This window comes from Heteronotia binoei, chromosome 4 (assembly GCF_032191835.1).
Source record: "Heteronotia binoei isolate CCM8104 ecotype False Entrance Well chromosome 4, APGP_CSIRO_Hbin_v1, whole genome shotgun sequence".
NCBI lineage: Eukaryota > Metazoa > Chordata > Lepidosauria > Squamata > Gekkonidae > Heteronotia > Heteronotia binoei.
The window spans coordinates 11,397,017-11,423,732 of record NC_083226.1 but is presented as its reverse complement, the minus strand read 5'-3'; the positions used below and the strand labels follow the sequence as shown (position 1 = coordinate 11,423,732).

The window sequence follows — 26,716 nt, the reverse complement described above, 5'->3', positions numbered from 1 at the left end:
TTTGTAATACTGACATGGAGACCTGCTCTTGCAAATGGCTTTCACACACATCATGGATGGCAGCTTGTCTTGTTCCGGCAGGGTTTGCAAGGCGGGGGGCGGGGTTGAATTGTCAAGTATGATGGTCTCTTTGAAATGCATTGCTGTCCTTTAGGACACAATGGTGGCCAGGGCACGTTTTTAATGTTCTGGTCTATCTTCAGGTAGAGTGTTCTCAGAAAAGAGGGCCATCCCAGAGCTTTACTCTGTCCGCTAGAAAGGAAAGTAAACTGGAGAGAAGAAATGTAAGCAAAGAGCACAGTTGGGACATCTTGCAAGGGACAACCTGTGTTCATACTCTACCTGTACTGCAGGGAGCGCTGTACTCAGCCACGGCAGACTCGTCTGGAGAAAAGAAACATAAACGACAGTCAGGGTAAAGGAGCGAAGTATTGTAAACTGCTGTCTCCAACTTTCTACATGGATTTCAGCCAGTTTGGTGTAGTGGTTAAGTGTGCGGACTCTTATCTGGGAGAACCGAGTTTGATTCCCCACTCCTCCACTTACACCTGCTAGCATGGCCTTGCGTCAGCCATAGCTCTGGCAGAGGTTGTCCTTGAAAGGGCAGCTGCTGTGAGAGCCCTCTCAGCCCCACCCACCTCACAGGGTGTCTGTTGTGGGGGAGGAAGGGAAAGGAGATTGTGAGCCGCTCTGAGACTCTTCGGAGTGGAGGGCGGGATATAAATCCAATATCTTCATCTACCTCACAGGGTGTCTGTTGTGGGGGAGGAAGGGAAAGGAGATTGTGAGCTGCTCTGAGACTCTTCGGACTGGAGGGCGGGATACAAATCCAATATCTTCATCTACCTCACAGGGTGTCTGTTGTGGGGGAGGAAGGGAAAGGAGATTGTGAGCCGCTCTGAGACTTTTTGGAGTGGAGGGTGGGATATAAATCCAATATCTTCATCTACCTCACAGGGTGTCTGTTGTGAGGGAGGAAGGTAAAGGAGAATGTGAGCCGCTCTGAGACTCTGTCCTTGAAAGGGCAGCTGCTGTGAGAGCCCTCTCCAGCCCCACCCACCTCACAGGGTGTCTGTTGTGGGGGAGGAAGGGAAAGGAGATTGTAGACCGGTCTGAGACTCTGTCCTTGAAAGGGCAGCTGCTGTGAGAGCCCTCTCAGCCCCACCACCTCACAGGGTGTCTGTTGTGGGGGAGGAAGGTAAAGCAGATTGTGAGCCGCTTTGAGACTCTTCAGAGTCGAGGGCGGGATATAAATCCAATATCTTCTTCTTCTTCTATATTGCTTATAAAGATTTGTTTGAGAACGCTGACATGTGTTTATTTTTGCGGCCTTGAATAGTTTATAAGCCGCTTGGGGAGACATTGAGAAGCAAGATATTCATTTTAAAAAGAAGAAGAGAAGAGACAAGAAATACATACAACAAGGCTGCAAGACACGAGTCTTTTCCTCACCTGTTTCATAGTAATCATAGACTTTCACCAGGGCAGGCTTCAGGTCCTGAACTGGCACATCCTGCACCACCCTGAAGGAGTAGCTCTGGGTTGCGTTGTTCACCTGAGGAAGCAGTTGTGTTTACTGTAGCCCTGATCCTGCCAACAGAGCTCTTCTTCCCCTCCCCAGAAACCCTCCCAAGAGCACAAGTACTGATTTGAATCCCAAGGGGAATTAGGCTTACGGGGAGAACAATGCTTCCTCGAAGCCGTGGAGCCTTCGTGAGCTGCTGGCATTAACGTTGTGAGCTCCTGCAGAAATTGGCTTGCTCTGGGGTCATCCTTCCTGAACTGAGGCAAAAATGTGCGAGCCAGAGGGACGGTGGCTCAGTGGCAGAGCATCTGCTTGGGAAGCAGAAGGTCCCAGGTTCAATCCCCGCCCCCCCCCCCCCCCCGGCATCTCCGCTAAAAAAAAAGGCTCCAGGCAAATAGGCGTGAAAAACCTCAGCTTGAGACCCTGGAGAGCCGCTGCCAGTCTGAGTCGACAATACTGACTTTGATGGACCGAGGATCTGATTCAGTAGAAGGCAGCTTCATATGTTCAAATATTTTGGGGAGGGATGGTGGCTCAGTGGTAGAGCATCTGCTTGGGAAGCAGAAGGTCCCAGGTTCAATCCCTGGCATCTCCAAAAAAGGCTCCAGGCAAATAGGCATGAAAAACCTCAGCTTGAGACCCTGGAGAGCCGCTGCCAATCTGAGTCGACAATACTGACTTTGATGGACCGAGGGTCTGATTCAGTAGAAGGCAGCTTCATATGTTCAAATATTTTGGGGAGGGATGGTGGCTCAGTGTTAGAGCATCTGCTTGGGAAGCAGAAGGTCCCAGGTTCAATCCCTGGCATCTCCAAAAAAGGCTCCAGGCAAATAGGCGTGAAAAACCTCAGCTTGAGACCCTGGAGAGCCGCTGCCAGTCTGAGTCGACAATACTGACTTTGATGGACCGAGGGTCTCATTCAGTAGAAGACAGCTTCATATGTTCAGAGGCTGAAAAACTGTGAACTTGCTCACACTAACTCAAAGGGAATGCTGAGACTGGACACTGCCTTGCTTCACAGGGGGATGGAGGATATTATCATGGCTTTCTGTCCCCCAATAGGCTGTAGAAGCTTTCATTCTTCCCCTAAACTGGGCGTCTCCTTATGCCTGCATCACTACTAGCATCCCTCTCTTCCCGGTGCTCTAAGAATCTCAAGGGCGCTACAGCAAAGCACCCTGCCAACACAAATCCCATACTCCCAGCCCGTAGAGACTGACCAAGCCCACGTGGGAAAGTGCCCCTGTAATTCTTGAAGGCTCTCAGGTTGGGAGGGTATCGTTTGCAGCATCTTCCCAATCCCTCCTTCCAAGTGTCTTGAATTGCCAACCCAGGACCAAACTTCCTTCCACCTAGGGTTGCCAAGTCCAATTCAAGAAATATCTGGGGACTTTGGGGGTGGAGCCAGGAGACTTTGGAGGTGGAGCCAGGAGACATTAGGGGTGGAGCCAAGATCAAGGCTGTGACGAGCATAATTGAACCCCAAAGGGAGTTCTGGCCCTCACATTTAAAGGGACGGCACACCTTTTCAATGCCTTCCTGCCATAGAAATAATGGATAGGGGCACCTTCTTTTGTGGCTCATAGAATTGGACCCCCTGGTCCAATCTTTTAGAAACTTGGGGGGTATTTTGGAGAGAGGAACTAGATGCTATACTGAAAATTTGGTGCCTCTACCCCCCCCAAAAAGCCTCCCCAGGGCCCCAGATACCCGCGGATCAATTCTCCATGATTTTCTATGGGAATAAATCTTCATAGGGAATAATAGAGTTCCCAGCAGATATTTCCCTCCCCTCCCCCCCTCCCCGCTTTCTGACGACCCTGAAGCGGGGGGAGGGCCTCCAAACTGGGGGATCCCCTGTCCCCACCTGGGGATTGGCAACCCTACTTCCACCACAGGAAATCTGGCGTGAGGAAGGGGGACAAGAAGAATTCTCTCCCCTTCCACCTTTCATGTACAGTGAGAGAGAAGGGAGAGCTGCAGGTTTTCCTTTCAGGAGTATGAGGACACCATGAGAACACCGCAGTGCCTCTTCCGAAAAATAACAAGGCTTATGGAGCAATGTGGGGAGAACCAGAGGCGTATAATGTACCGCTGTTTCCCCTCACTATGACCAATGGAGTTACTCGCTCTACCTCTCCCTAGGCCCCCACTCACCTGCTCCAAATACAGCAGGACGTGATTGGCATCCACTTCTGTCCGCTTGACTTGATTTTGCCTTTCTAGCTGGGGTAGGGTGGGAAGGAGAGAGAGAGGATCGAGATTATTACGATGCATTGCTACAAGCTCACTGGCCCCTTCAGTCATCTGAGACCTCATGGAATGGAAGAGCATTCTTCAAGGTAAGGGACAGAATGTTAGGGATCAATGGCCCCAGTAAAGGAACTAGAAGTCTACTGGGTGCAACTCATTGCTGTAGCACGTGGTAATGGCCCGTAACGTAGCTGGCTTTAAAACAAATCTGACAAATTCGTGGATCAAAAATCTACCCAACGTGGCCACCCAGGGCTAGAGGAGATGTTTATGCAAAAAAGATAAGTTTCCTGCCATCAAGCTGCAAACTTGTGTGACTCCGCAGGGGGAAGGGTGACTCCACAGGGTTTTCAAGGCAAGAGATGTTCGGAGGTGGTTTCCCCACTCCCTGCCTCTGCATATGAACTAGAGATCTCAGGTCCCCCCCCCCCCCCGTGGGGTTGCTAAGCAACTTCAAACAACATGGTTGAGGCCTGCACATAGTATAGACTAACACTGAGGAGGTGGAAGGGAGAGGAGAGATGGAATCAGAGTGGAGGGAGGTGCTGGGGGCTACTTAGCTTCTGAGATCTGACACGACCAGGCTTCCTGCAAAAAAAGAGGCGGGTAAAACCCCCAAACCTGTACAAGTGATATTTGCACAGACCAAGATCTCAGTAGCCAATGCTTCAAGACTACAACAAAGCCACTCTAAGTAACAACCTATGACAGACACAGTGTTCTGCACGATTTACAGAAAGGCAAAGCATCAGGAAAGCTACATTGACCTGATACTTGAGAGAGGTTCTAAAGCCTTTCAACATACAGCACCTAACTACCTGAGGCAGAGTGCCTTGGCAATATCATACGGAGTTGCCTACCAGCCCACAAAGTGATAGTTGAAACCTTGCAATGTAGTTTTACAAGACCTGGGCAGCCCTTTGGGTTGCCTAGGAAACCACAAATGTTAACCAGAATCTCATAAGACTACAGCCTGAGATCTCAGGTTCCCCCTGTGGGGTTGCTAAGCAACTTCAAACAACATGGTTGAGGCCTGCACATAGTATAGACTAACACTGAGGAGGTGGAAGGGAGAGGAGAGAGGGAGTCAGAGTGGAGGGAGGTGCTGGGGGCGATGAAAGGAGGGAACGGGATTTCCCCTCTTCCGCATTTCCTTGCAGGTCCCTTTCTTTTTTGTATACACGACAGCGAAGCGAACATCAGAACTTGGATGTGCTGCTGTTGAATGCCAGAAAGAGTATCCGTCATTTCCCTGCTCTATTTACAGGTTAGGTGATGTGAAAGACTTCTCCCAGAAGTTCTGGAGAGCTGCTGCCGGTCTGAGTAGACAACACTGACCTTGAGGGGCCAAGGACCTGATTCAGTAGAAGGCAGCTTCATGCGTTCAAACCTTCCGCAGTTATCCCACTGGCTGTTTCCACCAACCGAATGTCGGTGGACCTCTGGTCAGAAGGATGCTCTTATGTCTGATGACATGTCCAGGAGGCTTACCTTTTTCACAGATGATTTTTCTGGAATGAATCCTGACAGCATCTTAACATCAACAATCGCCATGTTGGAAGCTGGGCGCTTGCCAGTGTAACTGAGAGAGAGAGAGGAAAAGAAGCCATTTAAAACCCTGGAACTCAAAAAGCCAATGTCCTTCATCCCTGCCTGACCACCAACTCCTGTTTGTGACACAACAGAGAGAGAGACGCTTCCCAGTTCCTGCTTGAAGATGAGGTTTGTGGAAGTGTTGTTCGAGGCAAATCACTGTCAACTAGACTCTATTAGAAGACTAGCTGTGTTATCCAGTATTGCTTGAAATAACCAAGGAGAGGGAAGAGTGCACACAGAACTCGGGAACACCTCCCAAGCTCACTGAGGAAGATTTCCTGTGGTATATACGACCGTTATGCTAAGAGCTCTCTAAGCAGGAATTAGAGAAGGGCTTTTTTTGGTACAAAAAGCCCAGCAGGAACTCATTTGCATATTAGGCCACACACTCCTCGGCACCAATACTATGTCATTATAACCAAATTTATTTAATCATGTTTTTTTTCCCCCTTTCCCCTGTTTCCCTATTTCCGTTTTTCTGTAGCCCCATAAAAAGCTCAAGAAAAGCCCACCTGCGCAACCAATTAGATCTCCTGTGGCAAGTAAGAAGCCCTGTCGGGCAAAGCCCCACCTACTTTCTAAAAACACTTGCTGGGTGCCGGGAACAGTGTCAGTGGGTACTAGGGCGCCCTTTGTCAGCCATGCTAGGAACCTCTGCTCCATGAGGCTTCCCCCTCTCTGTCCTGAACTTGGAGAGCAGCAAGAGTTCCTCTGTGCTATTCAACATATGAACATACGAAGCTGCCTTCTACTGAATCAGACCCTGGGTCCATCAAAGTCAGTATTGTCTTCTCAGACCAGCAGCGGCTTTCCAGGGTCTCAAGCTGAGGTTTTTCACGCCTATTTGTCTGGACCCTTTTTTTGGAGATGCCAGGGATTGAACCTGGGACCTTCTGCTTCCTAAGCAGATGCTCTACCACTGAGCCACCGTCCCTCCCCCATTCTGCAGGGAAGCAGCTCCTGAGGGCTCTCCTGTCTCTTATCCTGGGCGAAAGGGACTGCACAAGAAAGAGGTCGTAATGGGGGTGGGGAGGAGGCTTGTCTTGGAATGGAGATAGACTCTGTGCAGCAATGGAGATCTCCTTTTTCCGGGAGAAGAGAGCCTCATCCAGGCTATTGAACCCACACTTGTCCTTTCTCCTGCACCACAGGCTGGGATGAGGAGGAGATGGACAGTCCTCTCAGCTCTTGCACTCTTGTGGTGTCACTGTCAACAGGAGGAGGAGGATACTTCCTTGGGGTAGCCGATTATGTGAGGTGATCCGAGTGGAAGGACTCGTCCTCCGCGACTAGGCGAACTAGGTGGCTGCCTAGGACACTGGCCTTCTGGGGTGCCTAATGAAGTGCCCCCCATGTGACTTGGTGATGTGTGTGCAAGAAGTTAGCCTTGCCTAGGATGCCAGACAGTCCAGGCCAGCCCTGGAGACACGGATCACTCCCCTTCCCTGCGGAGTTGGACTGCATGGATCAGAAGAAGAAGACTGCAGATTTATACCCCACCTTTCTCTCTGAATCAGAGACTCAGAGAGGCTTACAATCTCCCATATCTTCTCCCCCCACAACAGACACCCTGTGAGGTGGGTGGGGCTGAGACGACTCTCACAGCAGCTGCCCTTTCAAGGACAGAGAACGGCCTACAATCTCCTTTACCTTCCTCCCCCACAACAGACACCCTGTGAGTGGTTGGGGCTGAGAGGGCTCACGCAGCAGCTGCCATTTCAAAGACAACTCCTATGAGAGCTATGGCTAACCCAAGGCCATTCCGGCAGGTGCAAGTGGAGGAGTGGGGAATCAAACCCGCTTCTCCCAGATAAGAGTCCAAGCATTTAACCACTACACCAAACTGGCTCCCCCACAGAACCTTTTTGGGGTTGGAGGAGAGATTGTTTTTTCTCTGGAAGGGCTGAGGGCTCTCAGCTATCATCAGCTCATGATTGCAGGGGTCTAATCCTGTGAGGGAGAGTTTTATTTATGACTGAACCCTGATTCTGAGGGAAATGCGCCTGGTGGAGAATTGCCCTGTGCAGGGAGGGCCTCAGGGGGTTTCCCTCAGTAGGGTTCCTAGGTCACAACAAATGCCACCTTGATGGAACAGAAGCAAAAAGGCAGCCCACAGGGTACACAGGAGACTACCAGAGACCGGAAAAGTAAGTCATTTTTGTGTGGAAGCGGTAAAGAATAGCCTGTGGCTGAAAGGGGGCCAGCTGGGGAGATGGTTGTAAGAGCTGCAGTGAAATGAAAGTGCCTGAGTGTCAAGGGAGCTGAGGGAAGCCATGCCCTCCAGAGAACCCAAGGAGGTGAGCTGTAGATTGGTGCTCAGCTCCTGGTTGCCCGAGAGGACCTGAGGAAGTGTGCTCTTGCGTTGCTGGGTGGTTGTGAAAACAGAAGAACCCCTAGGGCACGATGAGACCACAGGCCAGCAGGATCGGCAGCAGACGTGCCTGATGCTCTGGGTGAATGTTGTTGCAGCCATCTACGGCTGGTTGGTTCCTGCTTGATAAAAGAAATAACAGGAGGGGGAGCCAAAAGGCAGGGCAAACCCTCCTTCAGCTGCCATTGTAGCGTGCAGGAAATCTGACCCTTTGTTGTAGGACCCTCTCCTAGGGAAGAGAGACCCTGTCGCCTGTTTCCCCTGCGAGGGGGAAGGAAATGCAGGGGACCGTGTGTGGGTGGGTTGGAGACATCTTCCACTACAGGAGAGAGTCTCATGGTCCAGCACGCCATTTCCCCCTTGCCTCAAGAAACTGGAGACTGAGTAGCTCTTTGCTCTCCTTTCTTCTTCCCTTCCGTCTAGGCAAAAGGCAAGAGATGGAAGTTCCACGGTCTCTTGAGTTGGAGGAGACGTAACTCTCTCTAACTCTGAGCAAAAACAGGCTGCAAGAAGCTGGCTGGCACATGAGCACCCTTTGTGGGGAGGGAATTTGCTGCTGGATCTCTCCAGTCCAAATGTTCAAGTAAAATACAGCTCCCAGTGTTTTGTTTTTCCTGGAAACCCAGGTATGCAGGGGCACAATTGAGATCTTAAGCCTTCCTTCTTGGGCTTTTCCTTGGCCCTGAAACAGCACCAAGGAGCTACTATTGGTGGCTATTTCTACAGGACAGATAACTCCTCCCTTGGGACTGTTTCAGGTCAGCAGAACAGCACAGGGTGCCGCAGGGCTCGGTACTGGGTCCCATGCTCTTTAACTTGTTCATAAATGATTTAGAGTTGGGAGTGAGCAGTGAAGTGGCCAAGTTTGCGGATGACACTAAATTGTTGAGGGTGGTGAGAACCAGAGAGGATTGTGAGGAACTCCAAAGGGATCTGTTGAGGCTGGGTGAGTGGGCGTCAACGTGGCAGATGCGGTTCAATGTGGCCAAGTGCAAAGTAATGCACATTGGGGCCAAGAATCCCAGCTACAAATACAAGTTGATGGGGTGTGAACTGGCAGAGACTGACCAAGAGAGAGATCTTGGGGTCGTGGTAGAGAACTCACTGAAAATGTCAAGACAGTGTGCGTTTGCAATAAAAAAGGCCAACGCCATGCTGGGAATTATTAGGAAGGGAATTGAAAACAAATCAACCAGTATCATAATGCCCCTGTATAAATTGATGGTGCGGTCTCATTTGGAGTACTGTGTGCAGTTCTGGTCGCCGCACCTCAAAAAGGATATTATAGCATTGGAGAAAGTCCAGAGAAGGGCAACTAGAATGATTAAAGGGCTGGAGCACTTTCCCTATGAAGAAAGGTTGAAACGCTTGGGACTCTTTAGCTTGGAGAAACGTCGACTGCGGGGTGACATGATAGAGGTTTACAAGATAATGCATGGGATGGAGAAAGTAGAGAAAGAAGTACTTTTCTCCCTTTCTCACAATACAAGAACTCATGGGCATTCGATGAAATTGCTGAGCAGACAGGTTAAAATGGATAAAAGGAAGTACTTCTTCACCCAAAGGGTGATTAACATGTGGAATTCACTGCCACAGGAGGTGGTGGCGGCCACAAGTATAGCCACCTTCAAGAGGGGTTTAGATAAAAATATGGAGCACAGGTCCATCAGTGACTATTAGCCACAGTGTATGTGTGTATATAAAATTTTTTGCCACTGTGTGACACAGAGTGTTGGACTTGATGGGCCGTTGGCCTGATCCAACATGGCTTCTCTTATGTTCTTATGAAGGCGAAGAAGAAGACAACTGCAGATTTATACCCTGCCCTTCTCTCTGAATCAGAGACTCAAAGCGGCTTACAACCTTCTATATCTTCTCCCCCCTGTCAACAGACACCCTGTGAGGTGGGTGAGGCTGAGAGGGCTCTCACAACAGCTGCCCTTTCAAGGACAACTCCTATGAGAGCTATGGCTGACCCAAGGCCATTCCAGCAGCTGCAAGTGGAGGAGTGGGGAATCAAACCCGGTTCTCCCAGATAAGAGTCCAAGCACTTAACCACTACACCAAACTGGCTCTCCCACAGAACCTTTTTGAGGTTGGAGGAGAGATTGTTTTTTCTCTGGATGGGCTGAGGGCTCTCAGCTATCATTAACCCATGATTGCAGGGGTCTAATCCTGTGAGGGAGAGTTTTATTTATGACTGAATCCTGATTCTGAGGGAAATGCGCCTGGTGGAGAATTACTGTGTGCAGGGAGGGTCTCAGGGTGTTTGCCTCAGTAGGGTTCCTAGGTCACAACAAATGCCACCTTGATGGTTGGGGCTGAGAGGACTCTCACAGCGGCTGCCCTTTCAAGGACAATTCCTCTGAGAGCTATGGCTGACCCAAGGCCATTCCAGCAGCTGCAAGGGAAGGAGGGGGGAATCAAACCGGGTTCTCCCAGATAAGAGAGCTCTGGCTGACCCAAGGCCACTCCAGCAGCTGCAAGTGGAGGAGTGGGGAATCAAACCCGGTTCTCCCAGATAAGAGAGCTCTGGCTGACCCAAAGGCCATTCCAGCAGGTGCAAGTGGAGGAGTGGGGAATCAAACCCGGTTCTCCCAGATAAGAGAGCTCTGGCTGACCCAAGGCCATTCCAGCAGCTGCAAGTGGAGGAGTGGGGGAATCAAACTCGGTTCTCCCAGATAAGAGAGCTCTGGCTGACCCAAGGCCATTCCAGCAGCTGCAAGTGAAGGAGTGGGGAATCAAACTCGGCTCTCCCAGATAAGAGAGCTTTGGCTGACCCAAGGCCATTCCAGCAGTTGCAAGTGGAGGAGTGGGGAATCAAACTCGGTTCTCCCAGATGAGAGTCCACAGAATTTACCACGACATGAAACTGGCTTAAATGTCACCTCCCCCCTTGCCTTATGCCACAGTCAAATTCAGGAGCCATGTGTAGGATTTCTAAAGAAAAAATCCCCCAGGGAATTCTGTTTAGGAAATACTCAGCATCACCTGTAGTTGTATCCTGAGCTCAGCCACTCCACTACACCACGCTTGCCAGCTTGAGCTTCTCTAAATGGTTATCTGACAAGTCAGCAAAGCATTGTGTAGATTTCCTCACGAAAGGCTTGGTGGTGGCCATTCAACCGCATACCAGCCTAGATACCCTCACAGGCATAGCCTTGGATGCAGTTACCTGACATTTATAGTCACATCAAAAACTCTGTTGGCTTTGGGTCCTTCACAGATCTCCGGAACCGTGTGCACCTCCAGCGTGAAAGGCTCACCCTCGTGGCTGGGGTGCACGTTGTACCTCAAGGTGGTCTGGAAAGGAAACGCACCGTGACGTGTGTCTCTCAAGGCAATGCCTGCACCCTTAAAACAAACCAGCCTTTGCAGCCCACACTGAGTTGTGAGCTTGACAGCTCTGCGCTGGGAGCCGAGAACTCTGCCCTGGGAGGCTGCTGGCGAGGCTGAGGTCTGCGTGCTGCCAGGGCTGGGCGACCACGGCTCTTTTCTGCGTTACAAGACTATTCATCCTGCTTGGCACCGCTCAAGGCACAGTCCTCTGGATCCATAGACTTCCCCACCTCCCCTCTGCTTTCCTCCGGCCTCCTCCTGCTCTGCGGCTGATTGGAACACTAACACCGCTTCAGAGCAGCACTAGGCCTGCAGCCTCGGCTTGCTGCTGGCCCCCAAGTGGGCCTCAGGATCCACGAGGAATTTCCCCAGCAAGGTAATGGAGCAGTTGGCCTGCCTGCCTTCCTCCCTCCCCCCCCTCCTTCCTCCTCCCTCCCTCCTTCTTCCTTCCTTCCATCCTTCCTTCCTCCTTTCTCCCACCCTCCCTCCCTCCTTCCTTCCTCTCCTTCCTTCCTTGCCTCCTCCCTTTTTCCCTCCCTCTCCTTCCTTCCTCCTCCCTCCTTTTTCCCTCCCTCCCTCCCTCCCCCCTCCCTCTTCTCTCTTTCCTTCCTTCCTCTCCCCTCCCTTCCTCCTCCCTCCCTCCCCCCCCTTCCTTCCTTCCTCCTCCCTCCTTTTTCCCTCCCTCCCTTCCTTCCTCCTCCCTCCTTTTTCCCTCCCTCCCTCCCCCTCCCTCTTCTCTCTTTCCTTCCTTCCTCTCCCCTCCCTTCCCTCCTCCTCCCTCCCCCTTCCTTCCTTCCTCCTCCCTCCTTTTTCCCTCCCTCCCCCCTCCCTCTTCTCTCTTTCCTTCCTTCCTCTCCCCTCCCTTCCTCTTCCTCCCTCCTCCCCCTTCCTTCCTTCCTTACTCCTCCCTCCTTTTCCCCTCCTTCCTTCCTTCCTTCCTTCCTTCCTTCCTTCCTTCCTTCCTTCCTTCCTTCCTTCCTTCCTTCCTTCCTTCCTTCCTTCCTTCCTTCCTTCCTTCCTTCCTTCCTTCCTTCCTTCCTCTCCCCCCCTTCCTTCCTATCCTTGCCTAAGCTCTTTATTCTGTCTCTTCTTGCTTTGTGTTCCTTCGTCTCTTCCCCCCGCTATCCCTACAGGGCACTTTCCCCTGCCACACTCACCTGCACATGGACACACCCGTGCCCAGTCACTTCCCTGACGTACTCTCCAGGCACTCCGGTCACAGGCTGGCACTGCAGCAGCAGGCGGTTGGTGCTGTCCACCTGGAACTGGTGCTGGACATCATTCCCAGACAGCAGTGCCACTTCGGCACGTGCTCCGCTCTTGGAGTAGGTGGAAGCCCCATAGAGGGCCAAGGCCTGCAGGGCGACCACAGTGTCCTGCAACAGGCATCAAGATGAGTGAGGCTGTCCCAGGGATAAGAGCCAATTTGGTAAAAGTGCTGAACCCTGGTTCCAACGCCCCCTCTGCTCACTGGTGACCTTAGGACAGTCGCTCTCTCTCTCTCTCTCTCTGCCTATCCTGTGAGTGGCCAGACCCCTCTCCTCTTGCAGAGGGCAGTTTACAGCTTAGAGAGGCAGAAAAAACCTCTTCATACATTGCCGTAATACCTTAGTGCAGGGCACTGCTTGGACCAAGAGGGATGAACATATGAACATATGAAGCTGCCTTCTACTGAATCAGACCCTCGGTCCATCAAAGTTGTCTTGTCTACTTAGACTCTCAGCGGCTCTCCAAAGTCTCAGGATGAGGTTTTTCACGCCTACTTGCCTGGACCCTTTTAGTTGGAGATGCCGGGGACCGAACCTGGGACTTTCTGCTTACCAAGCACATGCTCTACCACTGAGCCACCATTCCTCCCCATGAACATATGAGCTGCCTATACTGAATCAGACTCTTGGTCCATCAAAGTCAGTATTGTCTACTCGGACTGGCAGTGGCTCTCCAGGGTCTCAAGCTGAGGTTTTTCATGCCTGGACCCTTTTTAGTTGGAGATGCCGGGGATTGAACCTGGGGCCTTCTGCTTACCAAGCAGATGCTCTGCCACTGAACTACCGTCCTTCCCCTAATCAGCCTGGGAAAACAGTTTCAGGATGTGAGTCTGAGCTGCTGGCTGGATGTGACCCCCTCCTTGTCCTGGAGAGATGCATGACTTTAGAACAATGGGTCACTCGGGTCCTATTGATTCACTTAGCATAGCCCCATCAACACCCCCTCACCTCTCACTTCCACTTCACCCATTACTCCTTGATTAAAGGTAAAGGTAATCCCCTGTACAAGCACCAGCTGTTTCCAACTCTGGGGTGATGTCTCATCACAGTGTTTTCACAGCAGACTTTTTGTGACGGGGTGGCTTGCCATTGCCTTCCCCAGTCGTCTACAAACTTTATGCCCAGCAAACTGGTTCCTCATTTTACCGACCTTGGAAGGATGGAAGGCTGAGTCAGCCTCGAGCCGGCTACCCTGAACCAGCTTCCGCCGGGATCGAGCTGAGGTCGTGAGCAGAGAATTTGACTGCAGTACTGCAGCTTTACCACTCTGCGCCACGGGGCTCCCGAAGGCCATCTAGCCTCCGTTTAAAAACCTCCAAGGAAGAGAGTCCACCACCTCCCTTTAAATGGGACATAGGACTTGGGGAAATTTCCCTAGAAGAAGATCCTGCTCTACCACCAACATCGTCTATCCACTAAGGAGGGGAAGGAGAAGGAACTTTCCCTCGAGGAAATAACATACCCTGTGCAGTTCCAGAAGTAAAGCTAAAAGTCGCCCATGAAAAATATAAACCAGAAATGAAGATAAATCTGGGATGGTGGATCTAAATCACATGTTGTGTTTTGTGAGCCCTTTGTTTCCATGGCAATTTGTTTGCTCTTTTGCAGCAGTGATTCCAAAACTTGGCAGGAAAAAAAAAGAAACAAAAACCACTTTGCCAGGTTCTTGGGGGGAAAGGGCTTACCTGGGTGGAAGAGAATCCGCCCGTGGGATTCTGCTGCTTGCTAAGCCATTTGACAATGTTGGATGCCTTCGTCAAAGACTCTTGGGATGGCGTTGTTTTCTCGTTGAGGTAAAGCCATGAGTACGTAGGAGGTCATCTCTACCTCTGCGGAGGGAGCTCGGGGCTGGTAGAAGGGCTGCCTGACCTCCTCATGTGGCCTCTCAGGCCTCTGCCAGTGAATGGAGCCGTCCTCTTCAGAGAGAGAAGGAGTTATTGGCACTTGAGCAGAGATCATAGAGTTGGAAGGGACCTCCAGGGTCATCTAGTCCAACCCCCTGCACAATGCAGGAAACCCACAACACCTCCCCCTAAATTCACAGGATCCTCATTGCTGTCAAATGGCCATCCAGCCTCTGTTTAAGAACCTCTAAGGAAGGAGAGCCCACCACCTCCCGACGAAGCCTGTTCCACTGAGGAATCCGAATCATAGAGTTGGAAGGGACCTCTAGGGTCATCTAGTCCAACCCCCTGCACAATGCAGGGAACTCACAAACACCTTCCCCTAAATTCACAGGATCTTCATCGCTGTCAGATGGCCATCTAGCCTCTGTTTAAAAACCTCCAAGGAAGGAGAGCCCACCACCTCCCGAGGAAGCCTGTTCCACCGAGGAACCGCTCTAACTGTCAGGAAGTTCTTCCTAATGTTGAGCCGGAAACTCTTTTGATTTAATTTCAACCCATTGGTTCTGGTCCTACCTTCTGGGGCCACAGAAAACAACTCCTTCCCATCCTCTATAGGACAGCCCCTTCAAGTACTTGAAGATGGTGATCCTCTCAGCCGCCTCCTCTCCAGGCTAAACATGCCCAGCTCCTTTAACCTTTCCGCAAAGGACTTGGTCTCCAGGTGCTACTAACAGGTAATTTCACACGTGAGGCTTAAAAAGGATCTTTCTCAAAATTGCCGCGTTGGCTTGAGTTCCCGTGCAAACGTTTCCACTTTTTACGCTTTCTCTTCTGCATTATTAGCCATTGTAGATGACAGTGTCCTATCCCTTTAAGGAGAATTGGAACTGCAGAGATTGAGTCATCCTTGACTACAGGTGGTACACTGTCATCAGGTGTGAGCCACTTAACCAATCTGGAATGGGATTGGCTAAGGCCACTAGAAATGCAGTAGCCAGCTACCAGTTCAATGTGGGATAGGAGAGGACGATACCTAGCGTGGCATGCTGTTGGATGGATGTTGGATTGATGACTGTGTATTGACTATTCTCTTGGACTCTGTATTTGTACCTCTACCTGGATCTACTTGGGTGTAAGTGTATGACTATTGGACTGCCTGTTGACTCTGATACCTGCCTGAACCCAATACAGTTTGTTGAACCTGCTATCTGTGTCGAGTGTCTTCCTTGGGACTGCAACGGAGACTGGTCTGACCAGTGGGAACTTCTTCTACAACTCTGTCAGTAGACATTTCTTATATCTAGGAATTAAGGAATTATTTCCCCTGCCTGTTTCTTTCTCCTGTTTCTTTCTTCAAAATTTCTATGACATCACTTAATTTTCTATATCTGTCAGCTACGGTGTTTCTTTTTTCCTTATCTGAAGGTTATGTTCGTGGAAATTAATTTGATGTCTATATTAATGTTACATTCTAAAAGTTTATAACAGAACTAAAACCCCCTCGGATATTTGGGTGGAATCAGCTGCCCGAAGAGGTGCGAGCCCTGCGGGACCTCGATCACTTCTGCAGGGCTTGTAAAACCGCCCTCTTCCGACTGGCTTTTAAGGTGGAATCCTGGTAATGACATCTAGCCATCTTTATATATATATATGTATCGAACTGTAGCACCTTCAATTTATACCGGTTTTAATTTATTTACTTAACAGTTTATGAACCTGTAATTTAATTGCATTTTAACGGTATTTTATTGTATTAACTGTACTTTATTGCAATCATGGTGTGTGCCATGTCCTGTGAGCCGCCCTGAGCCTGCCTCGGTGGGGAGGACGGGATATAAATAAAAATTTATTATTATTATTATTAAATAGTGGCTTTGCCATTGCCTGCCTTTGCATAGCGACCCTGGACTTCCCCGGCAGTCTCCCCTCATTCCTAACCAGGTCTGGCTCTGCTTAGTTTCTGAGATCAGACAAGATCAGGCCGGCGTGGGCCATCCAAGTCATGGCACAGATAGTAGCTCCATCCAACCAGGACACATTTTTTAGCCAGCGTCCCTTCTCCCTTCCTTCTCAAACGTAGCAGAGGGAGTTTAAAGCGACGGGTCCACTGCCTCCTTGGTCAGGAAACAGAAAGCAGGGCGGATGTGCGAGTCACTCTCAAAACGTTTGTCCCTATCCAGAACGTCTCTCCTCACCTTCTTTTACAGCTGCCTCCTCGAGGAAGGTCAACATCTCTTTCCTCTTTTCCTCCTTCCCTGCCAAGGCAAAGGCGTAAGCCAACAGAGCCCGGAGTAGACGTGGATGTCTTTTGCCTGTGCTGCAGTCTCCAGGCAGAAGAGGGCATTACGTACCACCGAGTGCTGGAGGGAGAAAAGGACAACGGTGTTCAACTCCGTTTCTGAAGGCTTGGTGAGACCACTGTGTTTGGCTTGAAGGCACCTGCATACCCACACTGCCAAAACCACTGGGCACCTGTGTGTGCTAGGGGCTGTGCAGAACAAACCAATGAGAAGACCCTTTCCAAAGGGCCTGTAATCGAGACAGGACTGAAGTGAAGGAAGTGCTCTGGGAAATGGCTAAGTCAGGGAGGTTACTGCTGAGGAGGCTTCCAGAGCCTGAGCAGAGGGGTAGTGAGTGCAGGCGTGATTCTAGGAAAGATTTTCAAGCCGGTGAGAAAGATTTACATTTAATTTCCATAAAGTTCTTGTAATTTCCAACCCCCCGCCCAAAAAATTAAGGAATGGGATTTGCGCCTTATGTAATTGTTTATCATACATAAATATTCATTTAAGAATCAATTGTTTGTAAAAGCTGTTGCTTTCCAGGACGTAGAACAGAGGTGGCCAGAAATACAGACTCGTCTGAAAAACAGTCGCGTGTGGTTTTGAAACTAAAGGGTGATTGAGCACATGACCATGCCCCCCCCCCGGTAGTGCCCCCCCCTCCCCATGGGCTTAGGAAGGGAGAAGAGTACTTACTGAGACCGGCACAGAAATCTCAGCAGGGCAGCTGTGATGTAAGCAGACAGAGTCATCTCATCGCCCACGCCACCCTGTAGGACACAAGACAGAGGGACCTATCAATTCACAGATCCCTCCTCATCACTCTAGAACCAAGTGGGCTTTCAGATGATATCTTCAGGTAGAAATGATGACCACAGAGGTGTGGCAGTAGGGTTGCCAACCCCCAGTTGGACACAGGGGATCCCCCAGTTTGAAGGATCTGCCCCACCCCACCTCCCTCCACATCAGGGTCATCAGAAAGTGGATGGTGGGAGGAGAGAAATGTCTGCTGGATGCTCCATTATACCCTATGGAGACCAATTCCCATAGGGTATAATGGAGAATTGATCCATGAGTATCTGGGGCTCTTGGAAGGGGCTGTTTTTCAAGATAGGGGCACCAAATTTTCAGCATAGCATCTGGTGCCTCTCCTCAAAAACACCCCCCCGCCGCCAAGTTTCAAAAAGATTGAGCCCCAAAAGAAGATGCCCCTATCTTTCATTATTTTCATTTTCAAAAGTTTTTTTATTAGTTTCAGAAAAGTTTAGAAAATTGGGATCGGGGAAAGAGGGGGAGTAAAAGCACAATACATTCTGGTCTTGTTTTATATAAAATACTTTCCAAAAACAAAAGGATAGTTCTACTATATTTTCTTAACGTAAGTTGTCTCGTATTTTTTTTATCTAAGCTATATATATTCCATTTTAAAATTTTATAAGGTAAATCTTTAGTTATTTTCTAATAGTTTACCAATTTCATTCAAAATAAATTTGATAATTCCAATAAAGATAAATGCTATAAACTAAAAGCACAGGAAAAAAGAAAGAAAATCAGATTACACCAGAGAATCTTAAGAGTTTTGAGTGTCCAACCAGGCATACAATTTCATCCAATTTTCTCTTGCTTCTTCTTTAGATTTCCCAGCGATCAACTGGGATAAAAAGTCCAGGGACTGCACACCTCTTAAATGCCTACCTTCCATTTGAAAATAATAAAAAATTTTTTATTATTTTCAAATGGAAGGTAGGCATTTAAGAGGTGTGCAGTCCCTTTAAACGTGATGGTCAGATCTCCCTTCAGAGTTCAATCGTGCTTGTCACAGCCTTGCTCCTGGCTACACCCCCAAAGTCCCCAGGTATTTCCTTAGTTGGACCTGGCAGGAAGAAGTGCACCAGCCCCCGCCCTCCTATCTACGCATGGTTAGAAACACCAGCATGCTGCTCTCTGCTCCAAGAGACTTCACAGAAAGGGTCTTCCTGGGTTTCAGTGCCTCGAGCTGGGAGGTGGTCGGAGGAGCCTGGCTCCAATGACTCCCCTAATCGGGTGGTAAGAGGGGTGCTACAGCTGTAGCATCCTGAGGGGGGCCTTGGGGAGGCCCCCTGCTAGCAAGGAACTTGACAGGATCCAGAGAAACAACGGCGGTTGTTCCATTTTTCCTGTCTGCTCCAGTGCTCCCACCGCTCCCACCGCCAAGATCGGCATGACGGCAGCAAGAGGCTGACTGCTCTTCTCTTTCAATAAGCGTCTGATGCATCATTCTTCTACCGTAATCACTGGAATTCTACCATGAAAGTAAGTCAGCTTTCTAACAATACGGTTAATGGATCTTTTAACATAACAATTGGAACTGTTCCGAAAGAAAGGTGAAGAGGAGGAAATCCCCCCCCCTTTTTTCTCCGCAAGGAAGGCTTCAGAAAGCAAAGAACAAACTGGAAACTTTCAACAATCTAAACTGGACTGAGCAAAGATATTTGAATCGATTTGGTTTATAAACAAATAAGCGTCAATGAGATAATCTTCTGGTTACAATACTGTCTGAACAAAAACGGGATATGCTTATAAGAGAAATGTATGTGATGCTTAATTAGGACTGAAATGGTTATAATTGAAATGCAGGAGGAGAATTTGAAGCCGAAGGAAACAGGTTAACTGGGTCTTTGAACTATTCTCTAACTTTGATTATCAGACTGGTTTTTTAATGGGGGAAATGGCAGCTCAATCAAAGCGTGTGATATTATGATTAACATAACCTCCTTAAAGCAGGAACTTGGTAGTTTAGCAGAGTTGGTGCAACAACAGACAGGGATTTTTATTTTGGAATACACCGAAAAGGAAAATAGACATGAGCGGAGTAATAGAGTCCCCAGTGAAGCTGAGAAAAAAAGCTAAAGATTTGTTGGGAAAGGTCTGGAAGAAAAACAAAATGGAGACATATAACTGCATAGTTGTAAAATTGAAACGGAAATCAACATCGACTACAGCCTGCACGGGAGGATGTGACGAAGCGGTGATTGTATCACTTTCAGCAAAACGAAGGGAGATATCAAGAGGAGAAAAGGCAAATTTCAGCAAGATGATCAAATTTTGGAAAGCATTCAAAAAGAAGAGATTTGAAACTGTTGTTTTTTGCTCCGCCTCTTTTTTTTACATTTAGCTGGTTAATACTGAATCAATGAAAGGGGCTGTAAGTGATTCCATAATGGCAAATGAGGCTTTAAGAATTGGGATGCCTTTCTTCAGTTTGTAATAATTATCTATGGAAGTTAAATAGAATAATGTAATTAAGAGTGGGCTAAGGAGATTGCATGGGTTTTTATTTACCTAAAAATAATCAAGTATGAGGTAACTATTGCATATTAACTTGTGTTTTTCAGAGCATTATGAAAATAGGATTTACAGTCTCCAGAATTTTTAAAGAATTCTAAATGTTTAAAGTAGATAAAAAGTCAATCTGGGTAAATTTGTAATAAGACAGGTTACACAAATATTTTGTAATCTTAAATCTGCTCTTGATATTTCTGACAAGAGAAACTGTCTATAATGAAACAGATAAACTACTGTGTTTTCTGTTTTTGCTTTCTCTCTGTTATAAATAAATAAATTAACATGAAGGATTAAGGAACCATATTTACCTTTTATGCTTCTGTTAACTGCTAATATTGTTAAACCAACTAGTTAGCTTTTATTTTAAATGATGTTAAATTTAACCAGTCAGCTCTGCTTCAGTGTTGGCTCTTCTGCTTTTCTCATTTGTATGTACAGAAGATGAAAAGTTTAGATTTACATTATAAGCTACAGAACAGCTAGAAGTAAGAACATAAGAGAAGCCATGTTGGATCAGGCCAATGGCCCCTCCAGTCCAACACTCTGTGTCGCATAAGAACATAAGAGAAGCCATGTTGGATCAGGCCAATGGCCCATCCAGTCCAACACTCTATCACATAAGAACATAAGAGAAGCCCTGTTGGATCAGGCCAATGGCCCATCCAGTCCAACACTCTGTGTCACATAAGAACATAAGAGAAGCCCTGTTGGATCAGGCCAGTGGCCCATCCAGTCCAACACTCTGTGTCACATAAGAACATAAGAGAAGCCATGTTGGATCAGGCCAGTGGCCCATCCAGTCCAACACTCTGTGTCACATAAGAACATAAGAGAAGCCATGTTGGATTAGGCCAGTGGCCCATCCAATCCAACACTCTGTGTCACAGAAGAACATAAGAGAAGCCCTGTTGGATCAGGCCAGTGGCCCATCCAGTCCAACACTCTGTGTCACAGAAGAACATAAGAGAAGCCCTGTTGGATCAGGCCAGTGGCCCATCCAGTCCAACACTCTGTGTCACAGAAGAACATAAGAGAAGCCCTGTTGGATCAGGCCAGTGGCCCATCCAGTCCAACACTCTGTGTCACACAGTGGCCAAAAAATTTATATATACCGGTATACACACACACACACACACACACACACACACACACACACTGTGGCTAATAGCCACTGATGGACCTCTGCTCCATATTTTTATCCAACCCCCTCTTGAAGCTGGCTGTGCTCACCACTCGGATATGATCCCACTTCCTTCCTGCCGTCTCTGCCCCCAAATCTCCTGGTGTTTTTGGAGTGAGTGCTGAGAGCTCTAATCCCCTTGATCATGTTGTCAACCAGGATATTCCCTGGCATGGTGAGGAGAAAGCCAAACTCCTAGTCCAGCACTTCAGCCACGAGATCACGCTGGCTTCCCCCCTTTATGGCTAGTGTGGTTGATTTTCGGCTGCCTCAACCACTTGTTAGCAGGCACGGGGAAAGGTGCTACTAGGATCTAAAGATGCTACATTATCTACTGAAGCAACTTCTGAAGTGGTGCCCCTGGGCAGATGATCACGGCTGCCCTCTGGAATGGTTCTTCTATAGTCCTCTTGCATGCAGCAGTGGCTCTAGAGTGCCGACGCACGGCCAGCACCCTAGGCAAGGCACCCCGCCCCCGGCAAGGGTGAGCATAGTGGCTGCACGGCACAACAGCTGCTCCTTGGCGTGCGCACTGTCAGGCTGCCGTAGCTCTGCCTCCCGCATCCGACACATGAAGCGGGGCGATGGCAGCCTGGAGGCGCATTGCTGTGCTGCGGCTGAGCCCAGCTATTTCCTTCGCCATGAGGCTAGGGAGAGCAGGAGGAGCCTAACTGGCACCCTCCCTGAGGTCGCACTCCAGGCAATCACCTAGGGCTGCCTGGTGGACAGGCCACCTCTGCTTGCATGATAGAGCTAAACTGAAGCCCAGTCACACCTTAGCATTCTTCTCGCACCTTTTACTCTAATTTTATGCTCCTGTGCACATCTTCCCTGCTCTCATCAAGTTGATTACAATGTGCATTGTAACACAGTTCCTTTTTTGCACCCCCCTCCCTTTCTGACATGTCTTCTATGTCGGGCCTTCTCCATAGCAGCTCCCTTACTGTGGAACCAACTCCCGGAGGAGGTGCGGGCCCTGCGATGTCTAGACCAATTCCGCAGGGCCTGCAAGACCTACCTCTTTAAATTGCCTTCACTTAACACTGAGCCAAGAAAGTCTCGCTGGATATGTTTTATATTCTAGTCACTGAATTCTTTAGAAGACCTTAGCCATAGCACCATAATGTTAATTTTAATGCAAGTTGTTTTATTGTTTTAAGGATGATTTTATAATTGTAATTGTAACTATCACATATGGTTTTACTGTACATTGTATTTACGTGTTGTGAGCCGCCCTGAGCCTGCTTCGGCGGGGAGGGCGGGATGTAAATAAAAAGTATTATTATTATTATTGTTATTGTTATATTCTTACAGGCTCATAGCAATGAATTTTTTGCAGGAGCACTGGAAGCATCTGTAGACATTCCAAGGAAGGCTGAACTTCCTACATTTTGCAGGTTCATACTTTTCTGTATAGAGAACAACTTCTCTGGAGGCACTATATCATATAGGGCCTTTTCACACTTACCGGTGGAAACCGGAAGGGAGTCGGTATTGTGCCGCTTGCAGTAATCCGAGACAGCGATGGGAGTTTTCATACACATGTTTTTTTCCCTGGTAGGGTTCCGTGATTGAAGCGAGCCATTTCACACTGTTCCGCTCTTATCTCGCTTCCACCAGCGCCAGCCGGTTTCACGCCGTTTTTCGCGCGCGCCGGCGGGCGAAAAAACGGCGCGAAAATTGCTCCCGGGTTAGATACTGGACATTTCACACAGCACCCCATAGCGATTTCAACCCGGGAGGAGGGGTTGAAAAGTGGAAGAAGCTGCTCTTTGTTTGTGACGACTCAGGCACGCCTCACTACCGGGACAGCCGCGGGAGTGTGTGAAAAGGTGAGAGTATTCCGGTAGCAGCCAGTTACTGAATCGGGTCTGTCTGAAATGCCAGCAGAAACCCGTTACTGTTCAGTAACTGGCCAGCTGCTATACCGGAATACTTAGGCTGTGTGAAAAAGCACATCTCAGATCTGCTTTACAGAGAACATTAATCTGAAATTTAAGATCATAGCACCGAAATGTCAATTTTTCTATGTTTTTAACTGTTTTATGTTTTTTATGTTCTATTATATGTTTATACTCATGCACATGCATAACCATGTAAGCTAGAACTATTGTCCATGCTGTCCTTCACCTCCGCAGTCCAACCAATTAAAAACAGGTTGCTAGATACTGAGCGTCAAGACCTATACGGTCTGGCTAAGAAAACTTGGATGACCATGGGGTAAAAGGATTACTGAAGGAGGATGGGGAAATGGCTGAGAAGCTGAATGCATTTTTTGCCTCCGTCTTCACCGTGGAAGATGAGAAGTGTTTGCCCGCCCCAGAACCACTAATATTGGAAGGGGTGTTGAAAGACCTGAGTCAGATTGAGGTGACAAAAGAGGAGGTCCTACAGCTGATAGACAAATTAAAAACTAATAAGTCACCGGGTCCGGATGGCATACATCCGAGAGTTCTGAAAGAACTCAGAGTTGAACTTGTGGATCTTCTAACAAAAATCTGTAATCTTTCATTGAAATCTGCCTCTGTTCCTGAGGACTGGAAGGTAGCAAATGTCACCCCCATCTTTAAAAAGGGTTCCAGAGGAGATCCAGGGAATTACAGACCAGTCAGTCTGACTTCAATACCGGGAAAGTTGGTAGAAACCATTATCAAGGACAGAATGAGTAGGCACATTGATGAACACAGGTTATTGAGGAAGACTCAGCATGGGTTCTGTAAGGGAAGATCTTGCCTCACTAACCTGTTACATTTCTTTGAGGGGGTAAACAAACTTGTGGACAAAGGAGACCCGATAGATGTTGTTTACCTTGACTTCCAGAAAGCTTTTGATAAAGTTCCTCATCAAAGGCTCCTTAGAAAGCTTGAGAGTCATGGAGTAAAAGGACAGGTCCTCTTGTGGATCAAAAACTGGCTGAGTAATAGGAAGCAGAGAGTGAGTATAAATGGGCAGTCTTCGCAGTGGAGGACGGTAAGCAGTGGGGTGCCGCAGGGCTCGGTACTGGGTCCCATGCTCTTTAACTTGTTCATAAATGATTTAGAGTTGGGAGTGAGCAGTGAAGTGGCCAAATTTGCGGATGACACAAAATTGTTCAGGGTGGTGAGAACCAGAGAGGATTGTGAGGAACTCCAAAGGGATCTGTTGAGGCTGGGTGAGTGGGCGTCAACGTGGCAGATGCGGTTCAATGTGGCCAAGTGCAAAGTAATGCACATTGGGGCCAAGAATCCCAGCTACAAATACAAGTTGATGGGGTGTGAACTGGCAGAGACTGACCAAGAGAGAGATCTTGGGGTCGTGGTAGATAATTCACTGAAAATGTCAAGGCAGTGTGCGTTTGCAATAAAAAAGGCCAACACCGTGCTGGGAATTATTAGGAAGGGAATTGAAAACAAATCAGCCAGTATCATAATGCCCCTGTATAAATCGATGGTGCGGTCTCATTTGGAGTACTGTGTGCAGTTCTGGTCGCCGCACCTCAAAAAGGATATTATAGCATTGGAGAAAGTTCAGAAAAGGGCAACTAGAATGATTAAAGGGCTGGAACACCTTCCTTATGAAGAAAGGTTGAAACGCTTAGGGCTCTTTAGCTTGGAGAAACGTCGACTGAGGGGTGACATGATAGAGGTTTACAAGATAATGCATGGGATGGAGAAAGTAGAGAAAGAAGTACTTTTCTCCCTTTCTCACAATACGAGAACTCGTGGGCATTCGATGAAATTGCTGAGCAGACAGGTTAAAACGGATAAAAGGAAGTCCTTCTTCACCCAAAAGGTGATTAACATGTGGAATTCACTGCCACAGGAGGTGGTGGCAGCTACAAGCATAGCCAGCTTCAAGAGGGGGTTAGATAAAAATATGGAGCAGAGGTCCATCAGTGGCTATTAGCCACAGTGTGTATGTGTGTGTGTGTGTGTGTGTGTGTGTATATATATATATATATTTGGCCGCTGTGTGACACAGAATGTTGGACTGGATGGGCCATTGGCCTGATCTAACATGGCTTCTCTTATGTTCTTATGAGTTTTGAGATCTCTCTTCGTACTGGGAAAATGGCCTCATATCTATCCGTCTTGCAGGTGCCACAGCAGCGTAGAGCTTTTTCCCTTGCCAGATGCAACACCATGCCCTCTGCCATTCTCTATGGCAGATTTCACAAGACAGCCTACTCAGTCAGATACTGTCTCTGTAAGCAAAAATGGGTGGAGTCAGTGACTCAGATTCTTCTTGATTGTAATTTGCATACAGATCTTCATCACAAGTATTTACATCCTCTTTTAGTTAGCACGGTTGATTGTTCTGATGCACTTAAGGTCTATAGTCTTTTGAATGAGACTTCATCTAGTGTCACTGAGCAAGTGGCTACGTTTCTTTATTCTGTTTTAAAGGCACGCCAGAGGATCTCATAGAAATAGTTTATGCTTTTCCTAATTAGGGTTGCCAAGTCCAATTCAAGAAATATCTGGGGACTTTAGGGGTGGAGCCAGGAGACTTTGGGGGAGGAGCCAGGAACAAGGGTGTGACAAGCATCATTGAACTCCAAGAGAGTTCTGGCCATCACATTTAAAGGGACAGCACACCTTTTTAAATGTCTTCCTTCCATAGGAAATAATGAAGGATAGGGGCACCTTCTTTTGGGGCTCATAGAATTGGACCCCCTGGTCCAATCGTTTTGAAACTTGGAGGGTACTTTGGGAAGAGGCACTAGATACTATATTGAAAATGTGGTGCCTCTAACTCAAAAAACAGCTCCCCCAGAGCCCCCAAAACCTCCAGATCAATTCCCCATTATACCTTATGAGAATCAGTCTCCACATAGGGAATAATGAAGACGTTTCCCTCCCCCCCCCCATTTCTGGCAAATCTGATGCAGGGGATTGGCCTCTCTACTCACGAGTTGCTGCCAGCTTCTTCACAGCAATGCAGACACACCATCCCAAATTGAAGCCTTTCAGTCAAGCCTCCCGAGGTGCAAAGGCACATGGTCCTTTGCGGGCGGGGCAGGGCTTCCCCCCCCCCCGCCAGTCAGCTGACTGGGGGCGGGAAGCAGCCTGGGAAAATGGAAGAACGGCTGCTGCGATCGGGGCTGGGTGGGAAGGGAAGGGCAAGGAGAAGCTGCTGCGATCCAGGAAGGGAAGGGAAAGGACGAGGAGAAGCATCGGGGATCGGTGGGAAGGGAAGGGTCGAGGAGAAGCTGCTGGGATCAGGGCTGGGTGGGAAGGGCCGCCATTCCCTCTCCCCCCCCCTTTCCGGATTTTTGGTGAGCGAGGGGAGGAGGCTCCAAATCGGGGGTCCCCCGCCCAGGCAGGGGATTTGGGAAGCCTATTCCTGATGTATATGTATGCAATCGTTCCATCTCACCCAATTCCGCAGGGCCTGTAAGACAGTCCTCTTCCGGCTGGCCCACAACTAACGGCCCTGTATACCAACTACTGAATACTGTATACTGTATACTGAATTTGTATCTGAATCTGAATAGAGTGTAGCTCCATGACCGCTGTCTGTTTTAATGATGTACATTTATAACAAATGTTTGATTTTACTTATATATTATGAAATGTTAATTTTAAAGTGTAATTTTATATTTTTATGTTAGTTTTATATATGTTGTAAGCCGCCCTGAGCCACTCGGTGGGAAGGGCGGGATATAAATCCCAGATAAATAAATAAATAAAAAAATTATCTTTTTTTTTTAAACCAATCTGCTCTGATATATACATCTATATATTTTATG

At 48.4% G+C, this 26,716-nt stretch overlaps 1 protein-coding gene and 1 non-coding gene across 2 annotated transcripts in view; both read right to left on the bottom strand.

Annotated features, from left to right (window-relative positions):
* Positions 1-254: 254 nt before the first annotated feature.
* A2M (alpha-2-macroglobulin) overlaps positions 255-26,716 on the bottom strand; it is a 109,046-nt gene continuing 82,584 nt past the window's right edge. The window contains 12 exon segments of the mRNA XM_060236780.1: positions 255-384; positions 1,453-1,555; positions 3,683-3,751; positions 5,270-5,360; positions 10,921-11,048; positions 12,242-12,460; positions 14,038-14,148; positions 14,150-14,268; positions 16,395-16,490; positions 16,493-16,559; positions 17,178-17,200; positions 17,203-17,251. Of these exon segments, the coding sequence (XP_060092763.1) occupies positions 332-384; positions 1,453-1,555; positions 3,683-3,751; positions 5,270-5,360; positions 10,921-11,048; positions 12,242-12,460; positions 14,038-14,148; positions 14,150-14,268; positions 16,395-16,490; positions 16,493-16,559; positions 17,178-17,200; positions 17,203-17,251 (1,128 nt within the window). The 3' untranslated portion in view covers positions 255-331.
* TRNAP-AGG (transfer RNA proline (anticodon AGG)) lies at positions 6,237-6,303 on the bottom strand. Its single transcript has one exon. It is a non-coding gene; the product is annotated as a tRNA-Pro (tRNA).